The 21,304-nt window shown below is 40.2% G+C and overlaps 1 protein-coding gene across 4 annotated transcripts in view; it reads left to right on the top strand.

Annotated features, from left to right (window-relative positions):
* Positions 1-21,304, top strand: part of grik3 (glutamate ionotropic receptor kainate type subunit 3) — a 136,159-nt gene that overhangs the window by 97,238 nt on the left and 17,617 nt on the right. The window contains exons 9-11 of one of the 4 annotated variants that reach the window (XM_061820577.1): positions 2,687-2,800; positions 9,034-9,237; positions 18,050-18,273. In XM_061820577.1, coding sequence (XP_061676561.1) covers positions 2,687-2,800; positions 9,034-9,237; positions 18,050-18,273 — 542 coding nt within the window. Of the gene's footprint in view, positions 1-2,686; positions 2,801-3,012; positions 3,134-5,171; positions 5,259-9,033; positions 9,238-12,999; positions 13,094-18,049; positions 18,274-21,304 lie in introns of those variants that run through there. The other 3 variants (XM_061820579.1, XM_061820580.1, XM_061820581.1) reach the window with 3 other exon arrangements.

The following is a 21,304-nucleotide window of genomic DNA, read 5'->3' as shown; positions in this document are numbered from 1 at the left end:
TGCAAGATATCAGAAAAGAGATGGTTATCTCAAACTAAGGTGAATTAAATATATCTTGAACTGGAATGATGACAAGTCAAACAACATTTTCTCTATCTCAATCCAACACATCTGTAATTTCAGTTGCAGAGGTCCGTAACACAAGTGCTGAATTGTAGGGACGCCATACAAATGAACAGCAAACGTGACATCAGAGGCAAAATGAAACTCCCGATATCATAAATGACAATGCTGGATACAAAGAATGTATTTGCAGATATCTGAAATATTATTTTCGACTTGGCAAACAAAACAATATCATGCCTATTTAGACAAAGTAATGAGCAGAAAGTAGTGATATATATTTTCAGATGTTGTCATAAATGTAAATACTGATGTGAAGATCAGAGCTCTGAAGAAAATCTACAAACCTTGTTCTTTGGGACTTCTCACCACTGTTTGTCACTTACATTGTATGAACACACCTGGGGTATGTTTTAATTTGTTGGAAAACTGGCATGATGTTCTTTTTGCAAATTATCAGGAAAAGCTAGTTTCCCTCTTTGTGGGTAACAAATAACGGCAACTTGATGATTATAATTTACCTCCGTAACAAGGAACTATATCAGGGCTTCCTTGAAATGCACGTGGATCATAAAGCAAATTGGATTTGGGCACGTTAGGGTGTTAATCGCTGACTCGCTTAATGATAATTTGAGGTGATCCCCAAAATGCAGTTTGGTGCTAATGGGCTGTATAAACACAATGGATAGAACAACAAATGTGTGTGTGTGTGTGTGTGTGTTCAAGTAAAAGCTTCTTATGTTCTTTTATCATTTGTGAAAGCAAAGCACCCTGCAGACTGTAACAGTCTCAAACTAGTGGAAAGGCTTTCATACAATATGAATATATGAAATCGGGATAAGTCCCATTATGGCTTCCTCAAGTAGCCCCTTAAGCCTCAAGATGATATAATAGTGGAAGCTTTTCATCAAGTAAGCCTTCTGTTGGAAGAAGTCATTGGGGGCGAATACCAGGTTTGGACCAATTCTCGCCAGCATCTCCATCTCGCATTCGGTCATCTGAACAGAAGTAACTCCTGTCATTTGATGAAGCACTAACGTCTGTGCCGACGTGTTTCCCATTCCCCCTCCATATTGTTCCTGCCGTGGAATTGGCTTTAGCCTGTTAGGGTGTGGACTTCTCTCAGATAATCCCTTGTAATTGAATATTAGCCCGAGTTTGAGCTCACGCCGGAATTAAGATCCGGTTCTTAGCAGCGATGGCTCGTCATTTTCACTCAAGACCGGATTTTCAGGTTGGGGACCAGATAAATCCAGTATCCTTGCTAATCATGTGAAAGACGGAATAGTCATTTGGCACAATTATAAAATAATTTCCATTAATCCGAAAACCATTTGTGTGAGGCGATAAGTTGAGTGGATTCGCAAATACAGTTGCTGTACGGAAAAGATCACAAGACTGTCTTGTGTCAGTGGAGTAGCCAATTCTAAATGGACAGACTGAGAACCAATAGGCATATGCGTTGTTCTCATAACGTGAATAAGGATGTTGCATTGTTTTGAGTGACACACTTTCTTACGGCTAAAAACATTTCATTAAAAAATATGAAAAATACATGACTTACCTTAGGTCAGGGCAATAAGTGTGATGATGTCTTTTCTACTGGGTCATTTTTTTCCCCTCTTCCGCTAGAGGGCTGAAAAGTAACAGTGTTGGTTACCTTTATGTTGAGAGACAACGTATGAAAATTAAAAAAAACATAATTAATGTAGAACCTTGGGTTACAAATGTAATCCATTTTGAGTTTCTGTTTTTAATGTGGCTTACAAACTGAGGTTATGTTTCCCATTGATAAGAATGGAAATGCAATTAATATCTCCCAGCCACAGAATGTCCTTCATTCATTTCCCGAGCCACTTATCCTCACGAGGGTTACGGGAGTGCTGGAGCCTATCCAAGCTATCAACGGACAGGAGTCGGGGTACACCCTGAACCAGTTGCCATCCAATTGGAGGGCACATAAAGACAGACAGTCAATCACAACTAAATTAAGTTCTAAATGAATGCATGTTTTGGGATGTGGGAGGAAACAAGAGTTCCTGAAGAAAACCCACACAACACAAAAAGACCACGCAAACTCCACAGAGGCAGGGACATAATTTGAACCCCTGTCTTCAGAACTGTGAGGCCAACTTCCTCCACCGTGCCGCCCCACAAAATGTCATATTTACCTCGTTTTGGTTCTTGTGTGCTTCAAAATTAATACTTTACAACATAGAAAAAGGTGATGACACAATTTATGAGAATTGAATTACAATGGATTTGCTATCAAATAACTATGCAATGTCTTAACCTTTGTAGGTACAGTTGTTTACTGTGGTTACTGCAAGACCCAAATGGCTACCACCCCCATAATGCGCCACAGATTTTACAGATTGCAAAAAAAAAAGAAAAGAAAATGTCCTCCAATTCAGGAATTAGTCATTACGAGCAAATACAAGTTTAATATTTGTATTCACAAATTTCATCACAACATATCTGCACTCTTCTTCTTGATAGAGCATACTGTTATAAATTAATCTAGGCAATTGTCTCAAGGTGCTGCAAATGGTGGAGTTAGTTGCACCGAGGTGTTGGTGCACGGTGAGGAGGCTTCCTGCTTCACGTGTTTCATCTGCTGCAGGTCGGCAAGTGGAGTGCGTCGGGAGGGCTCAACATCACAGAAGTGCCCAAGCGAAAAGGGATGAACATCACAGATTCGCTGGCCAACCGCTCACTGGTCATCACCACCATCCTCGTAAGTGGTGTCTTTGCAAAACATTCTTGGTCACTAATATGCTCAAAACCTCATAGCACGCTCGGTATATGTTGACATTTGTTTAGCTTGAGCAAAAGTCACATCCAAATTCTGCAAAATGTCTGTAAATGTATGTATTTTTTATTTTTCACTTGCACGTCGTAGACTTTCAAACAATGTGTATCAAAAAATACTGTAATCTTTTTTTTCAGTACCAGAGAGGCCAACCAGATGTTTTAGTGTATTAAAAAGAAGAGAGTGGTCTACCGTCTGCAGAACCAACAGTTATTTTTTTTGCACTCAAGATTGTTTGTAAAATACTTCAAAATTCTGACAAGGGCAGTCATAGTGGTGTGGTTTACCCTCAAACCAGACTGATACTTTTAAAAGATATTACAATTAGCTAAAAAATTAATTATTTAAATAAATACTAGTCCTTCTAAAATGTTGCTTGAAAATGGCAAGTTTGATCCTGGTCAGTGGTTTTTGAGAATTGGTCCAATCCAAATTTCTCTTCTTTTGAAGGGGCCTTACACTGTTGCTTTAAAAACCACAGGGAAGGCACCCATCTGAAAAGAGCAATCCATAACCCTTAAAAGGTCATCGTGGAACTGTTCATAAAATGTTGAAATGTTCAAAGCAAATGTATTTGTATTACACATTTCATAGTTGAGGTAACTGAACGTGTTTTACATGATTAAAGTCATTTGAAAACAAAGAAATAAAACATTTAAAACGGGATAAAAACAACAAAAGACAATATTGAAAAAAAAAGAAAATTAAATCCACATACAGTGCAAGTAATATGATCAAAAAGTGTATATATTCTAAAAAACATGAGAAAAAAGAAGAATTTTCAACCTGGTTTTGAAAACATTCACACTTGGGTCTAACCTCACCTCTGTTGGCAACTTATTCCATTTGTGTGCAGCATAATAGCTAAATGCTGCTTCACCATGTTTGCTTTGGACTCTACGCTCCACTATTTGACCTGAGTCAGTTGATCTCAGAGCTCTACTGGGTTTGTTTTCCGTAAGCATTTTTTTCATGTATTCAGGACCTAAATCATTTAGTGATTCATAGATCAGTAGCAGAACTTTAAAATCTATACTAAAGATGACTGGAAGCCAGTGCAAGGACTTTAGGATTGGAGTTATATGCTCTGACCACTTTGTTTTGGTCAGAACTCAAGCTGCAGCATTCTGAATGAACTGCAGCTGTCTAATCCTCTTTTTTGGGAATCCGGTCTTAAGACCATTACAGTAGTCAAGTCTACTTGAGATAAAAGCATGGATGAGCTTTTCCTGGTCTGCTTTATACATACGAGACTTCACTCTAGATGTTTTTCAGATGGTAAAAGCAGTTTTTGTGATTGATTTGATATGATTGTTGAAAGTCAGGTCGGAATCAATCAGAACACCAAGGTTTCGGACTTGGTCTTTGGTTTTTAAGATAGAAAGTCCAGGTGTTTACTAACAGCAATTCTCTGTTCTTTATTGCCAAAACAATTGTCTCAGTTTTGCTGTGATTTACTTGAAGAAAATTTTGGCTCATCCAGTTATTTGATTTAGACAGTGGCACAATACCGCAATTGAACTGTTAGTCATTTGGAGACTGATAAATATAACTGTGTGTCATCTGCATAGCTATGGTAGTCAAAATTAAACGTTTTAAGAATTTGACCCAAGAGTAGCATATACAGGCTGAACAGGAGAGGTCCAAGAACTGACCCTTGGAGGACCCCATAGGTCATTGCCATTCGCTGAGACCAAGAGATCAATGTTAAAAAATGGCATTGGCATTTCCGTGATGAAAACGTGGTGGGGCTGCAGAAAGAATCTCTGTCAAGTGTCTCAGCATTTACCAGGACAAAAATATCCAATATTTGCTCACGTCAAGACATGACCATGTTGAGATCGAGGCACTTTTAATCCCACAATATAGTCATATTGTGACCAAAATGTCATCCCAATTGCGGACTCAGACCCACAAATTGAGCAATTGGCTATACAGTGTGGACGGACTGCCCATCGAATCTGTATTAGCGTATGATGTTACACATGCAGTATATTTTATTTTCGGTGTTAAAAATGCCAATGGAATAAAAAAAAAAAAAAATTCATTTAAAAGTCTGAAGTTAACAAACTTGCTATACTGACTTCAAGCAAAATTAGTCATGGCTCTTTTGAGTTGTTAACATTTACCCATGACGAGCAGGAAGAGTTACTGGGGCTCCATGAGCTCTCTTTAAGACTCCATAATAACATGTTCTTGCAAAAAGGAACAAGACGATCCCTCCCCCCGGCTTAATGTTGCATTCATTTGTCTGTCTTTTATTGTGCTTTTTCTTCACACGACTGGACTGAAATAGAGCTATCAGGGAGGTGCTGGCATATATGTTCCCAGTAAAACCTCTTTTGGATGCATCTACGAACCACGATCAATATGAACATCATCATGCCTGCCCGAACACTGTCATTAAAAAAAAGTGGCGAGATCTTGGCACAATGGAATCACCACCTATCAGCTACAGTGCACAGGGGGATATGTGTTATGAATACTCCGAAAATCATTTCTAATGAAGCAGATGTGTCCCCCCCCAAAAAAAAAAATGATCTGGTAAAGTGTAAAATATAAAAAATTTCCCTGATATACTTGTCTTGACTTGCAATAAAACAAAGGGGGGAAACAGGAACTTATTGTATTTGTATGATTTCTGCTATGATTTTACTCATTTGTTTTTTTTTCTTTTAAAAAGAGATGTTTAATTGGTGTTTGCATTATAAATGATACCTTGGAAAAATGTTTTTACCACGCTCAGGAATACTTGGCTGGGTCCAAAATTTGGGAATCCTTGTTCCAAACTGTCAAATAAAAAAGGCTGATAATGAAGAACTTTGAGGTTTCCACAACGAAAAGCTTTTAACAATTGTGTAAAAGGTCCGGTATTTGGTTAGATGGCTATTTGGACTTCCATGGAGTGACATTCTAAGCATTGACTTAGTAAAAAAAAAACGTCAATTTATGTCAATTTGACATGCAAGGTGTCCAAAAAGGCCCATCAGACAACAACTCCTGCTTGACCCAGTATTGTATGTACGCTGTCCATATTGACTTAGATGACCCCCTTTCGTGTGATTGATTGCGTCCGGTTCAACGAGCCGCTTGTTGCTGCAGAAAGGGAAAGCAGAATTTCTCGAGATAAGCGTGAGAATTTCAAAAGACCTGATTTCATGCCTCTCTGGAGAAAAACTTCTCAGATTCACGAATGTGTGGACGATATTAACTCATATATCACATTAACTGCCCTCAGTTAACCATAGAATGAATATTACATCCCAAATTATAGAAAAAGTTGGTTTGCACAATATGACCTCTTTAATATTATGTCAAGTAAACGAGTAAAAACCTGCTCATATAACACAATGAAGTGAGGCTTGAAAACAACATCCAGGAGTTGACGTTGTCAAACATGCTCCTCTCTTTGAATACTGTAGTGTCTCGTCCAACCACTTGGGGCACTATGGAATGTCGAGATGGAGTTAATGGAGAGGATATGAGGGAGAAGAGAGATGAAGAGGAAGGTAGTATTGTGCTGATGGAAAAATGAAGCAAATCACAAGGATTTATAAACCGGGTTCTTGGAAATACAACACATACTCAACAACATATAAAGTCTGCCTTGCGTAAACCAAACATGTTAGTATAGAGACATTCAATTGATTACCTTTTAAAGCTACTTAAATTGATACATTTAGCTCCAGAAGGCTAAATCAGAGTGGGAAAATCAATGGAGTTGCAGTTAGATATTTTTTTAAAGGATAAAAACCAAACAACAACAAAAAAAAAAAAAAAACACAATTTAAAAAAAAATGTTTTGCAAATATGTGGAAAAAATATTTGGAATATACCAGGAAAAATGCATTACCATTTGAGTCGATGTAACCGCTTCCACACAAACATCACTATCAATCATTCTTTTTAGGAATCTGCTCCTAATTAGAAAGAAACCATTACAACAATAAAGTCCAAATAATTAATAGACAAATGTAGTAATATTCACAATTGAAAGAATATACTACAGTAAAAAATATATTTTTTATAAAAACTAAATTATAATTTTATAAAAAGACAACATTCAAGAGTGTGTCTTATTTTTAACAAGTACGAAAAAAAATTGTACCCATACAGAATATATATATTTTTTTAAAAGACATTTTGGAGACCCCTCAAATAAAAAGCATTACATTTCCAAAATTACGAGCAAATTATTTGGGTGAGATGTTTTATAAAAGAGTCAAAACTGAAGCTTTCGAAAACAGTTACAAGAAAATCTGTAACGAGAGTAAACAATTATGGTCTGAGAACCCCTACCTTATGACAATAAAATGGGGATTTCAAAGAACAAGAAGTATTACAGAAAATTCAAGTGAAGCGTACACAATTAGCGAAAGTACACGAAAAACATCAGGGGCATATTTGTTATGAATGTATCAAAGTTATAATAATAAAGCAATTGTTTTCCCTACATTTTCAATACTTCCGACAAGTCATTCGTTCAAGGTCGTAAAACAATCTAGTTTCAATTTGCAGAGGAAAATCTTCGACTTTAATATCAATCTCCCCATCTTTGCATAATGACATTGCGGCAAACCGCCGCCGCCGATGCGTGAACGAGTAGGCTGACAGTTTTATAGCAATAACTTTGTCGATGAGATTAAGCCACTTAATACGTTTTCCCCCCTTACATTAATTGTTTGCACTCCATTGCCTGTAATGTCTCCGCGTGGGCCCGCCTCCCTCCTCTCGGTCCGCCGCGTGCGCCCTTGCTGCGCACCGAGACGGCGACTGCTACAAATGCTTTGATTTGAGTCCAAACCACGGGGGAATAACAAGAATTGGAAGTCTCCGAAGCAGATGGTAATCACTTCCCTCAACATGCAAAAAAACTTTTTTGATCAACTTAATTGGACAACTTGGACTAAGTTTGCAGCAAAATGCGTTGGCTGCCGCCCACCCCCCGTCCCCCAAACGCGTTGTCATCAAGTATTCCCACCTTACTTGTTGTTGAGCGAGTTGCAGTGCCCCAGCGGCTTTAGATTTTGATGGCTGACATAAAATAAAGGTGGTATGCTTTTCTAAGCAAAATTCTCTACTTAAGGACAAAATACTGAGAGGGGTGCATTTACAGTAAGACAGGAAGGAAAAATGCTCCAAGCAACATCGAGCAGGACGCAGCGCACAAGCCAGAGATTAAATCCAACATCTGCTGATGCTGTTCTTGTATTCCATACCACAGGCCGTCTGAGACTGTAAAGGATCTGCAATTAAGTATTCAAAAGTGAAAGTTTCATTTATGATTGTTAAAGTGTCTCATTACTTTTGGTCCCTTCAAAGGTGGGAGGGACATATCCTAACTTGTAATTTCGACACTGTTCTTTTGGATGTACCTGTAAATAACTTCAAACTAAAGAAACTGGTCTGAGTGTCTTGCTCATTTTAACGTTTGCTGTGGTGGTGTGTCAAGCCAAATAGATAATTGTGTTCACATTCCAGTATTTATGGACCCAATTGTATGTTTAGTGGGAAACCTAAATCTATTGTTTATTTGAGACCCACTTACAAATTTTGTCATTTTCAACCTCCAAGAATGTCAGTAAGACAAACGGCTAAAAGAACACATTTTGAATCTTTATTTTCACCTTCATGACAGAAATTCTCACTTTTCGAATGGGCTATACTGTATCTATTGGAGGAAAATGATTCCACTATAGGTTAATTTGCATGTCTATGTCATGCATTCAAAATGAGGGAACTCGTGTCACTCTTGTCAGTAAGAGTCGATGAAGGCCCCGTCGTAGGCATGTTCCATTTAATTGCTGCATTCTAATCAAGCTGTTCTTTCACTGCCCAAATTATGAGCAGCCAGGCAGGATATTACAAGCTAGTAAAGAGTGTCAGAGAGTACCTGACCATAAAATGAACCAGCTACAGTATGTAGGTCAAGGCATAGGATTGCGACAGGAGGCCACGACTGTATCGGCATCCACTAATCCATCACTGTTAAAAAGGCCTGAATGATTTTACCATATTCTAATTCCTAACTCGATTCCATTGTCGCTACCTGTTAAGTGCAACTCGGATCCTTTGCCGACAATTAGGTGAACGTCCTAAACTGAATTGTAAAGGGCAACCTCCACAATCGCAATGGCTTCTTTTCTTCTGATGTGCAGGAGGAGCCATACGTCATGCTTAAGAAGTCTGACAAGGCACTCGTTGGGAACGACCGCTTTGAAGGCTTCTGCGTCGACTTGCTTAAGGAGCTCGCCTCTGTGCTGGGCTTCGCCTATGAGATCCGACTGGTGCCCGACGGAAAGTACGGCTCCCAGGACGACAAGGGGCAGTGGAATGGAATGATACGGGAACTCATTGAACATGTAAGTGCTACATTGACATTGTCCTTCAAAATTTCTATCCTATAGAAAATGCATTTGCTTTCTTTAATGCCCTAAGTGGCAACCAGATGGCACCAAAGCTCCGTCTAGTAGGAAAGTAGTAACTGTTGTCGAGAATGTATGGTAGTTTAGATCCATCCATCCATTTTCTTAGTCACTTATCCTCACGAGGGTCTTGGGAGTGCTGGAGCCTATCCCAGCTGTCAACGGGCAGGAGGCAGGGTAGACCCTGAGCTGGTTGCCAGCCAATCGCAGGGCACATGGAAACAGACAGACAGTCACACTCTCAATCACACCCAGGGGCAATTTAGAGTCTGCATGTTTTTGGGATGTGGGAGGAAACCGGGGTGCTTGGAGAAAGCCCACGCAGGCACGGGGAGCACACGCAAACTCCACACAGGCGGGTCCAGGATTGAACCCGTGACCTCAGAACTGTGAATCCAACACTTTTCCAGCTGAACCACCGTGCCACCTGGTAGTTTAGGTGTGCAACAATAAAAGATTAAGCAACATTTAACCAGTATGTTGTTCAAAAAAATTGAAGCACACAGCGTAATCACTGGACATAACATAATAACGGCCCGTAACATGAAACAATCTTCCATTTCTCTGTGTATAAAAAGTCCTGATCTCTGAATCTTTGAATACAGTCTCTCCATATTGCATATTTTCACCTTTTACAGTCTGGAATGTGTTTGCCATGATAAATGGGTTTTCACAAGAAAATTGTTTTCAATGGACAGATATGCGAGAGTGTTATTTTATTTTTTCTTTTCTGGGGATACTTCAAAAACATCTAGAATTTTACACCACAAAAAAAAATTCCACTCAGCTTCAGAGACAATTTAGAACACGTGTTTCCTTAAAATCTATGACAAATGTGATATTGCTGCATAGTATTGCAATGACACATAATAGATGACATATATCATTGAGTTGACAATGTGGTCAGCATCGAAGCTTCTTTTGTCAAAATGCATTCCAAAAAAAAAAGCCTCCATTCCAAAGTGATGTTGGCAATTCCCTGCTGGCATTTCCTAACTGTCTCCGTCATCAGTGCTCCGTCTTTGTGCTCGGCAGCCCCACTGGGTCAGCACTGTACTCAGCTGAAAATTTCTAATAGCAAAAATGGCATTTAGTGGCGGAATGGTGTGGCAGGAGTCAATGGCTTTCCAACTGAAAAGGTTGAGGAAAGGTGGGCTACCTACTGCTGCAGCACTTTTTCTCCACGTGAGCTTTTTTTTTTTGCTACACTCCCATGTTGATAACAATAACCTTGAGGGGGAACAAATGGATTAGAAAAAAGCCGACAAATGGTGGCAATGAATGAAGAAGCATGACCCAATCATTTAACAGCACACATGCTCTCTGCGTTAAAGCAGCCACTATTGTTCTTGGTATATTAATTTAAAATGGAAAAAAATACGTTTGTTCTCACAAAACCCATGCATGTATGGGAAAAACATGCAAACTCTGTACAGGTCCTCAGAAGTTTGAGGCAGATGTACCAACCAGTCATCCACTATGCCCAAATTAACTAACTAAATTAATTAATACGAGCCTGACTGATGTAACAGTTTGACTTAAATCCAAACATATTTTCTGATTTCGGCAGCTCAAAACCCCAAAAATGTGCAATTTCACACCCCAGGAATTTCAGATACCCAATTATGTGCAGCCGATATTTAAAAATGAAATGAAATTTCTACAATTTATACCCACAATACAATTTGTGTCACTGCAGTGCAGTAGAAGGTGATTTATAGTGCTTAGTTATTGCTCATTCCTGGACCTTTTCCACATGACCAAGAGTGCGTGGGACTTTTTATTTATTTATTTATTTTTTGAGTCTGATCTGCTTCATGAGCTCGTGCTTCCTCCACAACCCGGACCACCACCCTTGTCTCTCAGCAACAGAGAGCCAAATATTTCACCAACCTAGTTAGTGGCAAAAATGCCAATAAATCTCATCTACAATAAAGCCTTCCTTTGTCAAACACCCAAAGTGATTTGATTTGGAATACGCGGCATCAAATGATTGTTTTCATGATAAAATGTTTCAATGTTTGTATTATTATAATTAATTGGTAAATCAGATTTTTGAAAATTATTATTCTTTTCAAAATTAGGCCTTTTCAATTTGGCACTGCAGAAAACATAAACTGATTATCATTCAGTGACTGGTTTGGTCCTTCGATGCGTAGCTCTCCAGAAAAATTCCGGTCAAATTCCTGTACTTGACTCTCCATTAACTACAACCCCCTTGCTATAATGTTGCTAGATAAGTGACACGAAGAGTTTAAAGCTTAAAAAAAAAAAAAAAAAAAAAGATTCCAGTGGTAGATACGAGACGAGGGGGTGCAACAGGGCAATGTAATGCAGATAAAGTGGAGCTGAGGCCCTGGGCTCATTCCTCCTTCCTGTCGGCGCAAACATGCCGTATGCTCATAAATCAGTTTTGGAATTATTCAACACTATTCCTCTGACTGATGGACACCTTTTGAAGGGAACAAGACTATTAGACTTGGACGTACAATTCATCTTTACTCTTTACAGGAGCTGATTAACATTTGACGGGGGAAGATAGATGAAACGGTGGCGTTTATGAGACATTGTCAAGACTCAAGATGAGCATTCCACAGACTTATTGCATTGCCACAAAGCTTAATTTGTAGTCTAAAATGTTAATATTCATATTTGATCGTCATTATCTTGTTACAAATCATATGAGGAATCCATTTGTTGAACTGCTCCTCATCAACAAAAATTTGTGCGATTTCAACAATTTATGATTCAGCTCCTCAACAATATAATGATCCCACTTTTCATTGACACGTGCAACTTTTAGATCTTGAGTTGCAGGATTGTGTGGGCACGTCCGATGCAGGTGCTGTAGACAGTCCTTTACCTGTCAATCAAATGCGTAGAATGCTCAGTGTCTGCAGTCAGCCACTGCCTGAGTAATGTGCGGCGCTGTGTTTATGGCTAATAAACAGTTCCCTTTCCCATGTGTCTGACACGTGGGGAGACCCACACACAACTCAGAGTGAAGCGCTGACATATTAACAGACGCTGCGGTGGTTGAGCGACTTCCTTAGCTCATTAGCTCACGGGCTTACACGTTACATTGCAGCTATAATAAACAGTTAAGTTTTCCTTAAGTGTCTCCGTTGTGTGGATCTACACACATGGAGCCGCTAGTAGCAGGCTACTTGGGAGTGGAGCTGTCCAACATGTGTGTAGGGCCACAACAGAGATACAGAATAAGGCAAAACATTTGAGGGAAGATGCATTCCATGCTAAGCTATTATTACTAGGTAACTCACAAACAACAGATGATGATCGTTATTTATATAGCAGGGTGGGGCCTCATGTCAAAAAGTACTGTACATGCACCAAACCATTGTCTTCACAGAGCTCGTTTTTAGCCCCGCCCAAAATCACTGGTCAACTGAGTTGAGTTTTGCACTATTGCTCAACAAAGCAGAAGCACATTTTCGGGAATTACCTTAAAACTCATTTAATGTATTAAGAAAAAAACCAACTACATAGATGTAGACATAAAAAGAGCTGTCGGAATCCACGGATCAAACATAGAAGGGTTCTGTCGAGCCAACCCCTTTTGACTGACAGTATTCAGTCTCGTAAAATGTTTCTGCACGAGGCATTCATTTTCACAGAACTGAAACTGAAAAAATCTGTTGTGTTTTCCAAGTTTACAGTTTGCAAAAATCTTCCCCACAGGCTGGATTGGACCCCCCTGATTTGCCGGTTCTGGTCTGTGAGCTGTCCGTTTGACATGACTACACTAGCCAATGCGACCAATGCCTCATTGTACACTATCTGATCCAGTAACAAAAGATCCAAAAGCTAATCGTCATCTTGCCGATTTGTTTTGTGATTGCCATGGCAATTAATTATTTTGTAAGTAGATACTGGAAGTTGATCAGTGAACAGTGACTCTCCTAATTGAAGCCTGAACAGAGAGCTTGAGGAAGACCAGAAAAAATTGGGAATTCATAGATATCAGTATTTTTACCTGTACAGGAAACCATTACACAACATTTTCTACATTCTTAAAATCACTGTCAACGGCTTTTGAAGTAAAATATTTGTTAACAGGGAAGGCTGGCAGTGAATGAGTTTTAACTGTAATAAACTCCAGTACCAAGTAACTTAATTCAATAAACCTAAATCAAATGAAAAAAAAGGAAAATAAATGTGAATCAGATAAAACAAAATATTGTGGGACCACAATACAGAAAAGGTTCATTACTTTTTGTAACCTTGAGTCACATTAATACAAAACTGACCGTCACTGTGGTTTTTTTTCTCTATTTTATTGTTTTAATTATATTATCAAGTATACTGTATACAAGCGCCATGGTGAGGCATCTGGTTAGATAGTCGGCCTTAGAGTTCTAAGGACTGGGATTCAAATCCCCGGTCCACCTGTGTGATCTTGGTATGTTCTCCCTCGTGCCTGCGTGGGTTTTCTCCAGGCACTCCGGTTTCCTCCCACGTCTCAAAAACATGCCAAATTAATTAGACACTATAAATTGCCCCTAGGTGTGATTGTGAGTGTGACTGTTGTCTGTCTCCATGTGCCCTGCAATTGGCTGATAACCAGTTCAGGTTGTACCCCGCCTCCTGCCCGATAATCGCAGGGATAGGCTCCAGCACTCCCACGACCCTCATGGAGATAACCGGCCCAGAAAATGGATGAAAAAACTTAGAAAACTTTGATTTTTTTGCCTGCAACACATTCCATCAAAGCTGAGACAGTTTGCTTGCTTGCAAACATGCTTGTTTGTCTACATGTGTGATACATTAGTGACCTTATATTAACCATGTAATGTAATGCACCAAAAGATTTCACCGAAGTCATTTTTGAAGAGCTCAATGTACTGTCAGAAAGACCATGCTGAAATTAATTTAAATTTCTTGTTCCAAACCATGGGTCAGAAATTTGATCAAAATTGTATTATTATTTTTTAACTTTGCATTAGCCGTATTTTACTGAGCAGCCTTGTCACACATGTTTTACTTTACCACTAGTATCATATTTACCGTACGTTCCATTTCTTCACATTTTTCTGTTTTCTTCAATGTTGGTGCCGTAATCACAAAGATACAAAAATAACATACTTGATTTTGAGTGCCTTTTGAGCAGTATATTTCCGACTGAAGCAACAACTGCATAACTCGAGAGACGTTTGAGTTCAGATTTTGTCCTAAAACTACACATTTATAAGCTTTACTAGACATTGTTCATGTTTTTGCTCATGAGGTCACGCAGTTGCTGCAAGCATTTAGATGTGTCAGTTTGATCCTCATTGGAGGCGGCGGCAAGATGGGCTGACCCCCAGCCGGAGGGCCACGGGTTCAAGCGCCGTACTGGCAAACATGACTATCCAGCCAAGCCAAAGCTGCCCTTCAGTAAATTACCACTGCATCTCCGCTCTGACACTCATTCCACTCCATCATTAGCCCCGCGCGGTGCGTGGCCATATCGTCGCGTGGAGACAAATGTCACGCATTGGCATTCTTGTGCCAGTATGAGTGGCTCATCAAATGAATTAAATGTTAAGTGTACAGACGGCGGATTAAAAATGCATGAATCACTGTAACTCCATGATGGTGCGAGGGAGGGAGGAGATCCACGAGGACAACATCGCAAAGCTCGCCATCTGCAATCCCAGATAACGCCAAGCCATGTGGCACGCGGCGGGACAGCGTCAGGTTATTTGGCTCATGCTGCATTCGAGCGCTGAGCGGAACAAGTACGCGCATGCATGTGTATTAGTCCATTGGGATGTCTGGAACCGGTCCGGTCCGGTCCACACTGCATTTTGGCAAAGGAGTACCCACAGATTGACCCGGACATGATGTACAAATTTGAATAGTTTAAGAGAGACAGCAGAGACTCAGCAGGACCACGCTGCCACCTTTCAACCTTCTTGGATGCCGCTGTGTCACCATGACGATGGCCACAGGCACACACGGGACACAGGACAGAGTGCGCGCACACAAAAAAAAAAGAAACACACAGGGTCTATATACAATGCGGTCAAGCACTTTTCAAGTTTTTCCATCATGACAATGTATATATAAAATGAAAAAACATCTACAGTAAACCCATTCACTTGGGTGACATGTCTATTGTAGCTTGAAGTCTCAAGTCAAGTTTATTTATTTTACATTTTAACAACAGGCTCAGATGTACCAAAGCATGAAATAATAACAATAATACAATCATAAATAACCAAAGAAAATGTTTTTTTTCCATTCAAAATACATCATCCTTTGCTTCACACTGGCAGTTCCTATAGCAGAGGTGCAGTTTTGTTCATTTATTGAGGCTTTCTGTATTTTTAGTAGCAAATTGAAACTTTTTTATATGTTTGTTTTTTATCTTTATTTGGATGTGCTGTTACGTATCAACCCTTATATATAACCCATTTTAGAGCCATTTAAAAATGACAGGATAAAGAATTTTTTTTGCTGGAACTCTCAGTATCAGTTATTACTGACAAAAAAATGTATCCTTTAAAACTTTAATTTGATATCATTAACAATAATTATCCCTTAATTACCACTCATGGGAATGTCCAGTGACACAGTTGAAAATGAATTAAATTACTCATTCATTTCAGAATTTCTCTTTTTGCAGGATCGCTAATGAAATTTCAATAGTCCTTTTAAAGTAACCAAAATCATTTCATCTATGTTCCCCGCCCACCCAAAAAAAAAAAAAAATTGTTTACGCATCCATTCATCTTCTACCGCTTATTCAAGGTCGGGTCGCAGGGGCAGTAGCTTTAGCAAGAACACCCAGACTTCCCTTTCCCCAGTCACTTCATCCAGCTCTTCCGGGGGAAACCTGAGGCGTTTCCAGGCCAAGGGAAAGAAATAGTCTCTCCTGCATGTCCTGGGTTGTCCTGGGTGCCCGAAACACCTCACCGGGGAGGCTCCTGGGAAGCATCCGAATCAGATGCCCCAGGCACCTCAGCAGCAGCTTGTTTCTAAAATCCTCCCGGATGACCGAGCTTCTCACCCTCTCAGAGAGAGCCCGGACACCCTGCGGAGGAAACTCATTTTCTTGTATCCAGGATCTTGCTCTTTCGGTCTTGACCTACAGCTTGTGACCACAGGTGAAGGTAAGGAACATACATCGATCGGTAATTTGAGGGTTTCGCCTTTTTACCATAACGGGCCGATACAAACTCCATATCATTTTATAAATACGCCTGTCGATCTCGCAATCCAGTTTTCCCTCACTCACGAACAAGACCCCATGATACTTGAAGTCATCCACTTGGAGCAGGATCTTATCCCTGACTTGGAGAAGGCACACCACCATTTTCAGACTGAGGACCATGGTCTCAGAGTTTGAGGTACTGATTCTCATCCCAGCTGCTTCACACTCAGCTGTGAACCGCTGCAGTGACAATTGGAGATCGCGGCTTGACAAAGCCAACAGAACCACATCATTTGCAAGAAGCAGAGATGCAATACTGAATCTACCAAACCAAGCACCTATGCCTTGGCTGCACCCAGAAATTCTGTCCATAAAAGATAGGAAAAGAAATTACTCCGACCTATTGCCGGCAATAGGGACCAATCTCTTGACATCAGTTGTACAAGGAACGGACAGGTTATATCAGGGGGTTCAGTGCCTCATACTCCTGAAGCCCCCCCACAGGACTCCACAAGTGACATGGTCGAACGTCACCTCCAAGTCCACAAAACACATGTAGACTGGTTACGAAAACTCTCATGCACCCTAGAGAACTCTTCCATGGGTGTAGACTTGGTCCACTGTTCCACGACCAAGACGAAAACGACAAAGCTCGTCCTGAATCTGAGATTTGACTTCCCAGAAGAGCCTCCTATCCAACAGCCCTGAATAAACCTTCGCAGGAAGGCTAAGGAGTGTGAGTGCTGAACCAACCCTCTTATCCACTGGGGTGAACCTCAACTTACAGGTGTTTTAGGTGCTAACTCTCATTCTTCTCCGCATTTCTTTCGAGATTGACTCGGCTACACGTTGGTGATCCTTTCATTGCACCACATCTTATGGAAAATTGATTTTTCAATTGTTTGTAGACAACTAGCTGCATCTTTGAAGAGCCTGCCCACCCATCAAGTGTGAAATTAAACAAGTAAATAAGTAAATATCAGCCTATTTCTGCAGCTGTAAAAGTGAACCCTTCTGAATTTTATTAAATTCTTATATTACAGTGTGGATATTTAACAAAATAACATGCTCACAACAAATTTCTCATCCAATGACTTGGCAGCTAGGCTGGCCAACGATCCAGAACAAATGAGCCAATTTCATGACCAAGCACTAGCATGTTAAAGGATAAGGAGTGCTGAAGTTCTAGCACAAATTCCTGTTGACTAACAGTGTTACCAGCATGAGCTTCTGATAAGTAGTATTAAAATTGTGGCCCTACATGAGATCTGCAGTTTACTTTTGTAACGAATTCCAATAGTGTCCCTTCTTGCATGCTGTACTGTGAGTGTGCTCAGGAGGAGGCTCCATAGAAAAACTAGACCGCAGTATACAGCTGGGTACTCTCATTTGCAACTGCATTTCGCAATACATTGAAAGAATAGAAAAGCAGTAAATATTTCTAAATGTTTTTGGGTCACATTACCCCCATCATCCACATGTTGGGCCCCACATATTGCCCATGCCAAAATCAGCCGCTGGCTACAGAAAAAATAGTCCATCCAAAGTCAATCAGGAAGTCTGATAATGTAATGATGTTTTTATGATCCTCAGAGGGCTGACTTGGCGGTGGCTCCCCTCACCATCACCTACATGCGTGAGAAGGTGGTGGACTTCACAAAACCCTTCATGAGCATGGGCATCAGTATCCTGTACCGCAAACCCAATGCCACCAACAACGGCTTCTTCTCCTTCCTCAACCCCATGACGCCCGACATTTGGATCTACATCCTGCTGGCCTACCTGGGTGTCAGCTGCGTCCTTTTTGTCATTGCCAGGCAAGTGAGAAAGCCTCAGCCCCCGCAACCCACTCTTCCATCCTCTCAGTCCTTCAAAACATCTCCATGTGGTCTTTGGCCAGACAAAGCCATTTGGTCTGTTATCACCGCAGGTAGCGAAATCGAGTCTGCCGGCCGGTCTCGCACGCTGAGCTAGCTGCAGTGTGCGGTATGACGCTGGAGGCGGTTATGTGCACACGGCCCAGCGGTGCCAGAGAAGCAGAGGAAAAAGCTTGAGTCTGCTTGGGGGGGGAAAAAAAAATCCTTCGAATTTGAAGCTTGCAAGGGGAAAAAAACGCTATGAACTCAAGCTGGATGATTAGATACATACCTGATGATGAAATGATCTCACTGACAGCTATTTACAGTCATCATCAGCTTTTTCTGAACGTTTTTGATTGGCTGGGCCAAATCTCACTTGTAAATGTGATTTTTTTTCCAACTTGCGTTTCCTGCTGCTTTCCATGCAAAGTGGTGCTTTTGCGAAAAAGCAGGCCATGTGATGAGGATGCTCGAGTGCAAACAGCTGCACTCCCCAGCCGCTCGTTTTTGTCCAAAGAGGACTTCACACACCAGCACAGAGAAAAAGAAATAATCACAAATTGGGACATCAGGTGGCTGGCCTAGTTAGCTAAAAGCTTGTCAAAGTACATCGTGGGAGTCGATCAGAAGGGGTGAGTGCACTTTGGCTCAGGTTGACACGGCTTATTTATAACGCTAAGGGAGATTCATAGGATGGAAGACAATATAAAACATAGCCCCAAATTGGCTGAATAGACACATGCATCTGCATCGTATCATGAACAATTATTTGCCACTGTCTCGTGACAAGAATCAAAGCTATAAAACATTACAGCAAGTAGATTCCTCATTTGTTGTTATAGTAACAATTCCAACAAAAGCAGGCATTCTGAGTGTTACCAAGAGAACGTTTTTAAAGTACAATAAATAGATATTTGTGTGCCACTTACAGCCATTGAATATAAAAATCCATCAATCGATCCATCAATTGTATCCAAAAATGCATCAATCAGTTTTCCAAGCTGCTTATTCTTAAATGGGTCCCAGGTGGATTGGCATCTATGATGATGATGATTGTAGTAAAGGTGATTAAACTCACTTCACAAGAAACTGCAGTTTGATAGAGAGTGAACATTTCAGCACCAAAGAGGTTTCAAGCTGTTTAAAGCCAATTCCAGTCAAAGTTCATTTTTTTTTCATTTATTATTCATTTTAATATATATATATATATATATATATATATATATATATATATATATATATATATATATATATATATATATAGTAAATAAAATAAGTATTTGGGCACCCTGCAATATTGCAAGTTCTCCCACTTAGAAATCATGGAGGGGTCTGAAATTTTCGTGGGAGGTGCATGTCCACTGTGAGAGAGATAATCTAAAAAGAAAAATCCAGAAATCAGAATGTATGATTTTTTTTTAACAATTTGACGATTTATTTGTGTGATACAGCTGCAAATAAGTCTTTGAACACCTGAGAAAACAAATGTTATTTGGTACAGTAGTCTTTGTTTGCAATTACAGAGGTCAAACATTTCCTGCAGTTGTCCAACGGGTTTGCACACACTGCAGGAGGGATTTTGGCCCACTCTTCCACACAGATCTTCTCTCGCTCAGACAGGTTTCTGGGCTGTTGCTGAGAAACATGGAGTTTCAGCTCCCTCCAAATATTTTCTATTGGGTTTAGGTCTGGAGACTGGCTAGGCAACACCAGAATCTTGATATGCTTCTTACGGAGCCACTCCTTGGTTTTCCTGGCTGTGTGCTTCGGGTCATTGTCATGTTGAAAGACCCAGCCACGACCCATCTTCAATGCTCTGACTGAGGGAAAGAGGTTGTTCCCCAAAATCTCACAATACATGGCTGCGGTCCTCCTCTCATTAATACAGTGCATTCGTCCTGTCCCATGTGGAGAAAAACACCCCCCAAAGCATGATGTTACCACCCCCATGCTTCACAGTAGGGATGGTGTTCTCGGGATGGAACTCATCATTTGTCTTCCTCCAAACACAGTTAGTGGAATTATGACCAGAAAATTCCATTTTTGTTTCATCTGACCACAAAACTTTCTCCCATGACTCCTCTGTATCATCCAAATGGTCATTGCCAAACTGAAGACTGGCCTTGACATGTGCTGGTTTAAACAGGGGAACCTTCCGCGCCATGCATGATTTCAAACCATGATATCTTAGTCTATTACTAACAGTGACCTTGGAAACGGTGGTCCCAGCTCCTTTCAGGTCATTGACCAAGTCCTGTTGTGTAGTCCTGGGCTGATTCCTCACCTTTCTAAGGATCATTGAGACCCCACGAGGTGATATTTTGCATGGGGTTCCACTCCGTTTGAGATTGACCGTCATGTTTAGCTTGTTCCATTTTGTAATGATTGCTCCAACAGTGGACCTTTTTTCAAGAAGCTGCTTGGCAATTTCTCCGTAACCCTTTCCAGTCGTGTCTAGTTATACAATTTTGTCTCTGGTGTCTTTGGACAGCTCTTTGGTCTTGGCCATGTTACAAGTTTAATTCTTACTGATTGTATGGGGTGAACAGATGTCTTTATGCAGTTAACAACCTCACCCAGGTGCATCTGTGTGGAGGTGGACTTTTAAAGTCGGACTAACAGGTATTTGAGGGGCAGAATTCTAGCTGATAGACAGGTGTTCAAATACTTATTTGCAGCTGTATCACACAAATAAATTGTTAAAAAAATCATATATTGTGATTTTTGGATTTTTCTTTTTAGATTATCGCTCTCACAGTGGACATGCACCTCCGATGAAAATTTCAGACCCCTCCATGATTTCTAAGTGGGAGAACTTGCAATATAGCAGGGTGTTCAAATACCTATTTTCTTCACCGTGTGTATATATATATATATATATATATATATATACACGTCATTTTTCTGTTTTAAATGTTTTCTTTCTTTGTATTCAAATCATTTGAATCATATAAAGCACATTGAGTTACCTTGTATATGAAATGCGCTA

The sequence above is a fragment of the Syngnathoides biaculeatus genome, chromosome 5, assembly GCF_019802595.1.
Source record: "Syngnathoides biaculeatus isolate LvHL_M chromosome 5, ASM1980259v1, whole genome shotgun sequence".
Lineage (NCBI taxonomy): Eukaryota > Metazoa > Chordata > Actinopteri > Syngnathiformes > Syngnathidae > Syngnathoides > Syngnathoides biaculeatus.
This window is presented reverse-complemented; position numbering and strand designations above follow the sequence as displayed.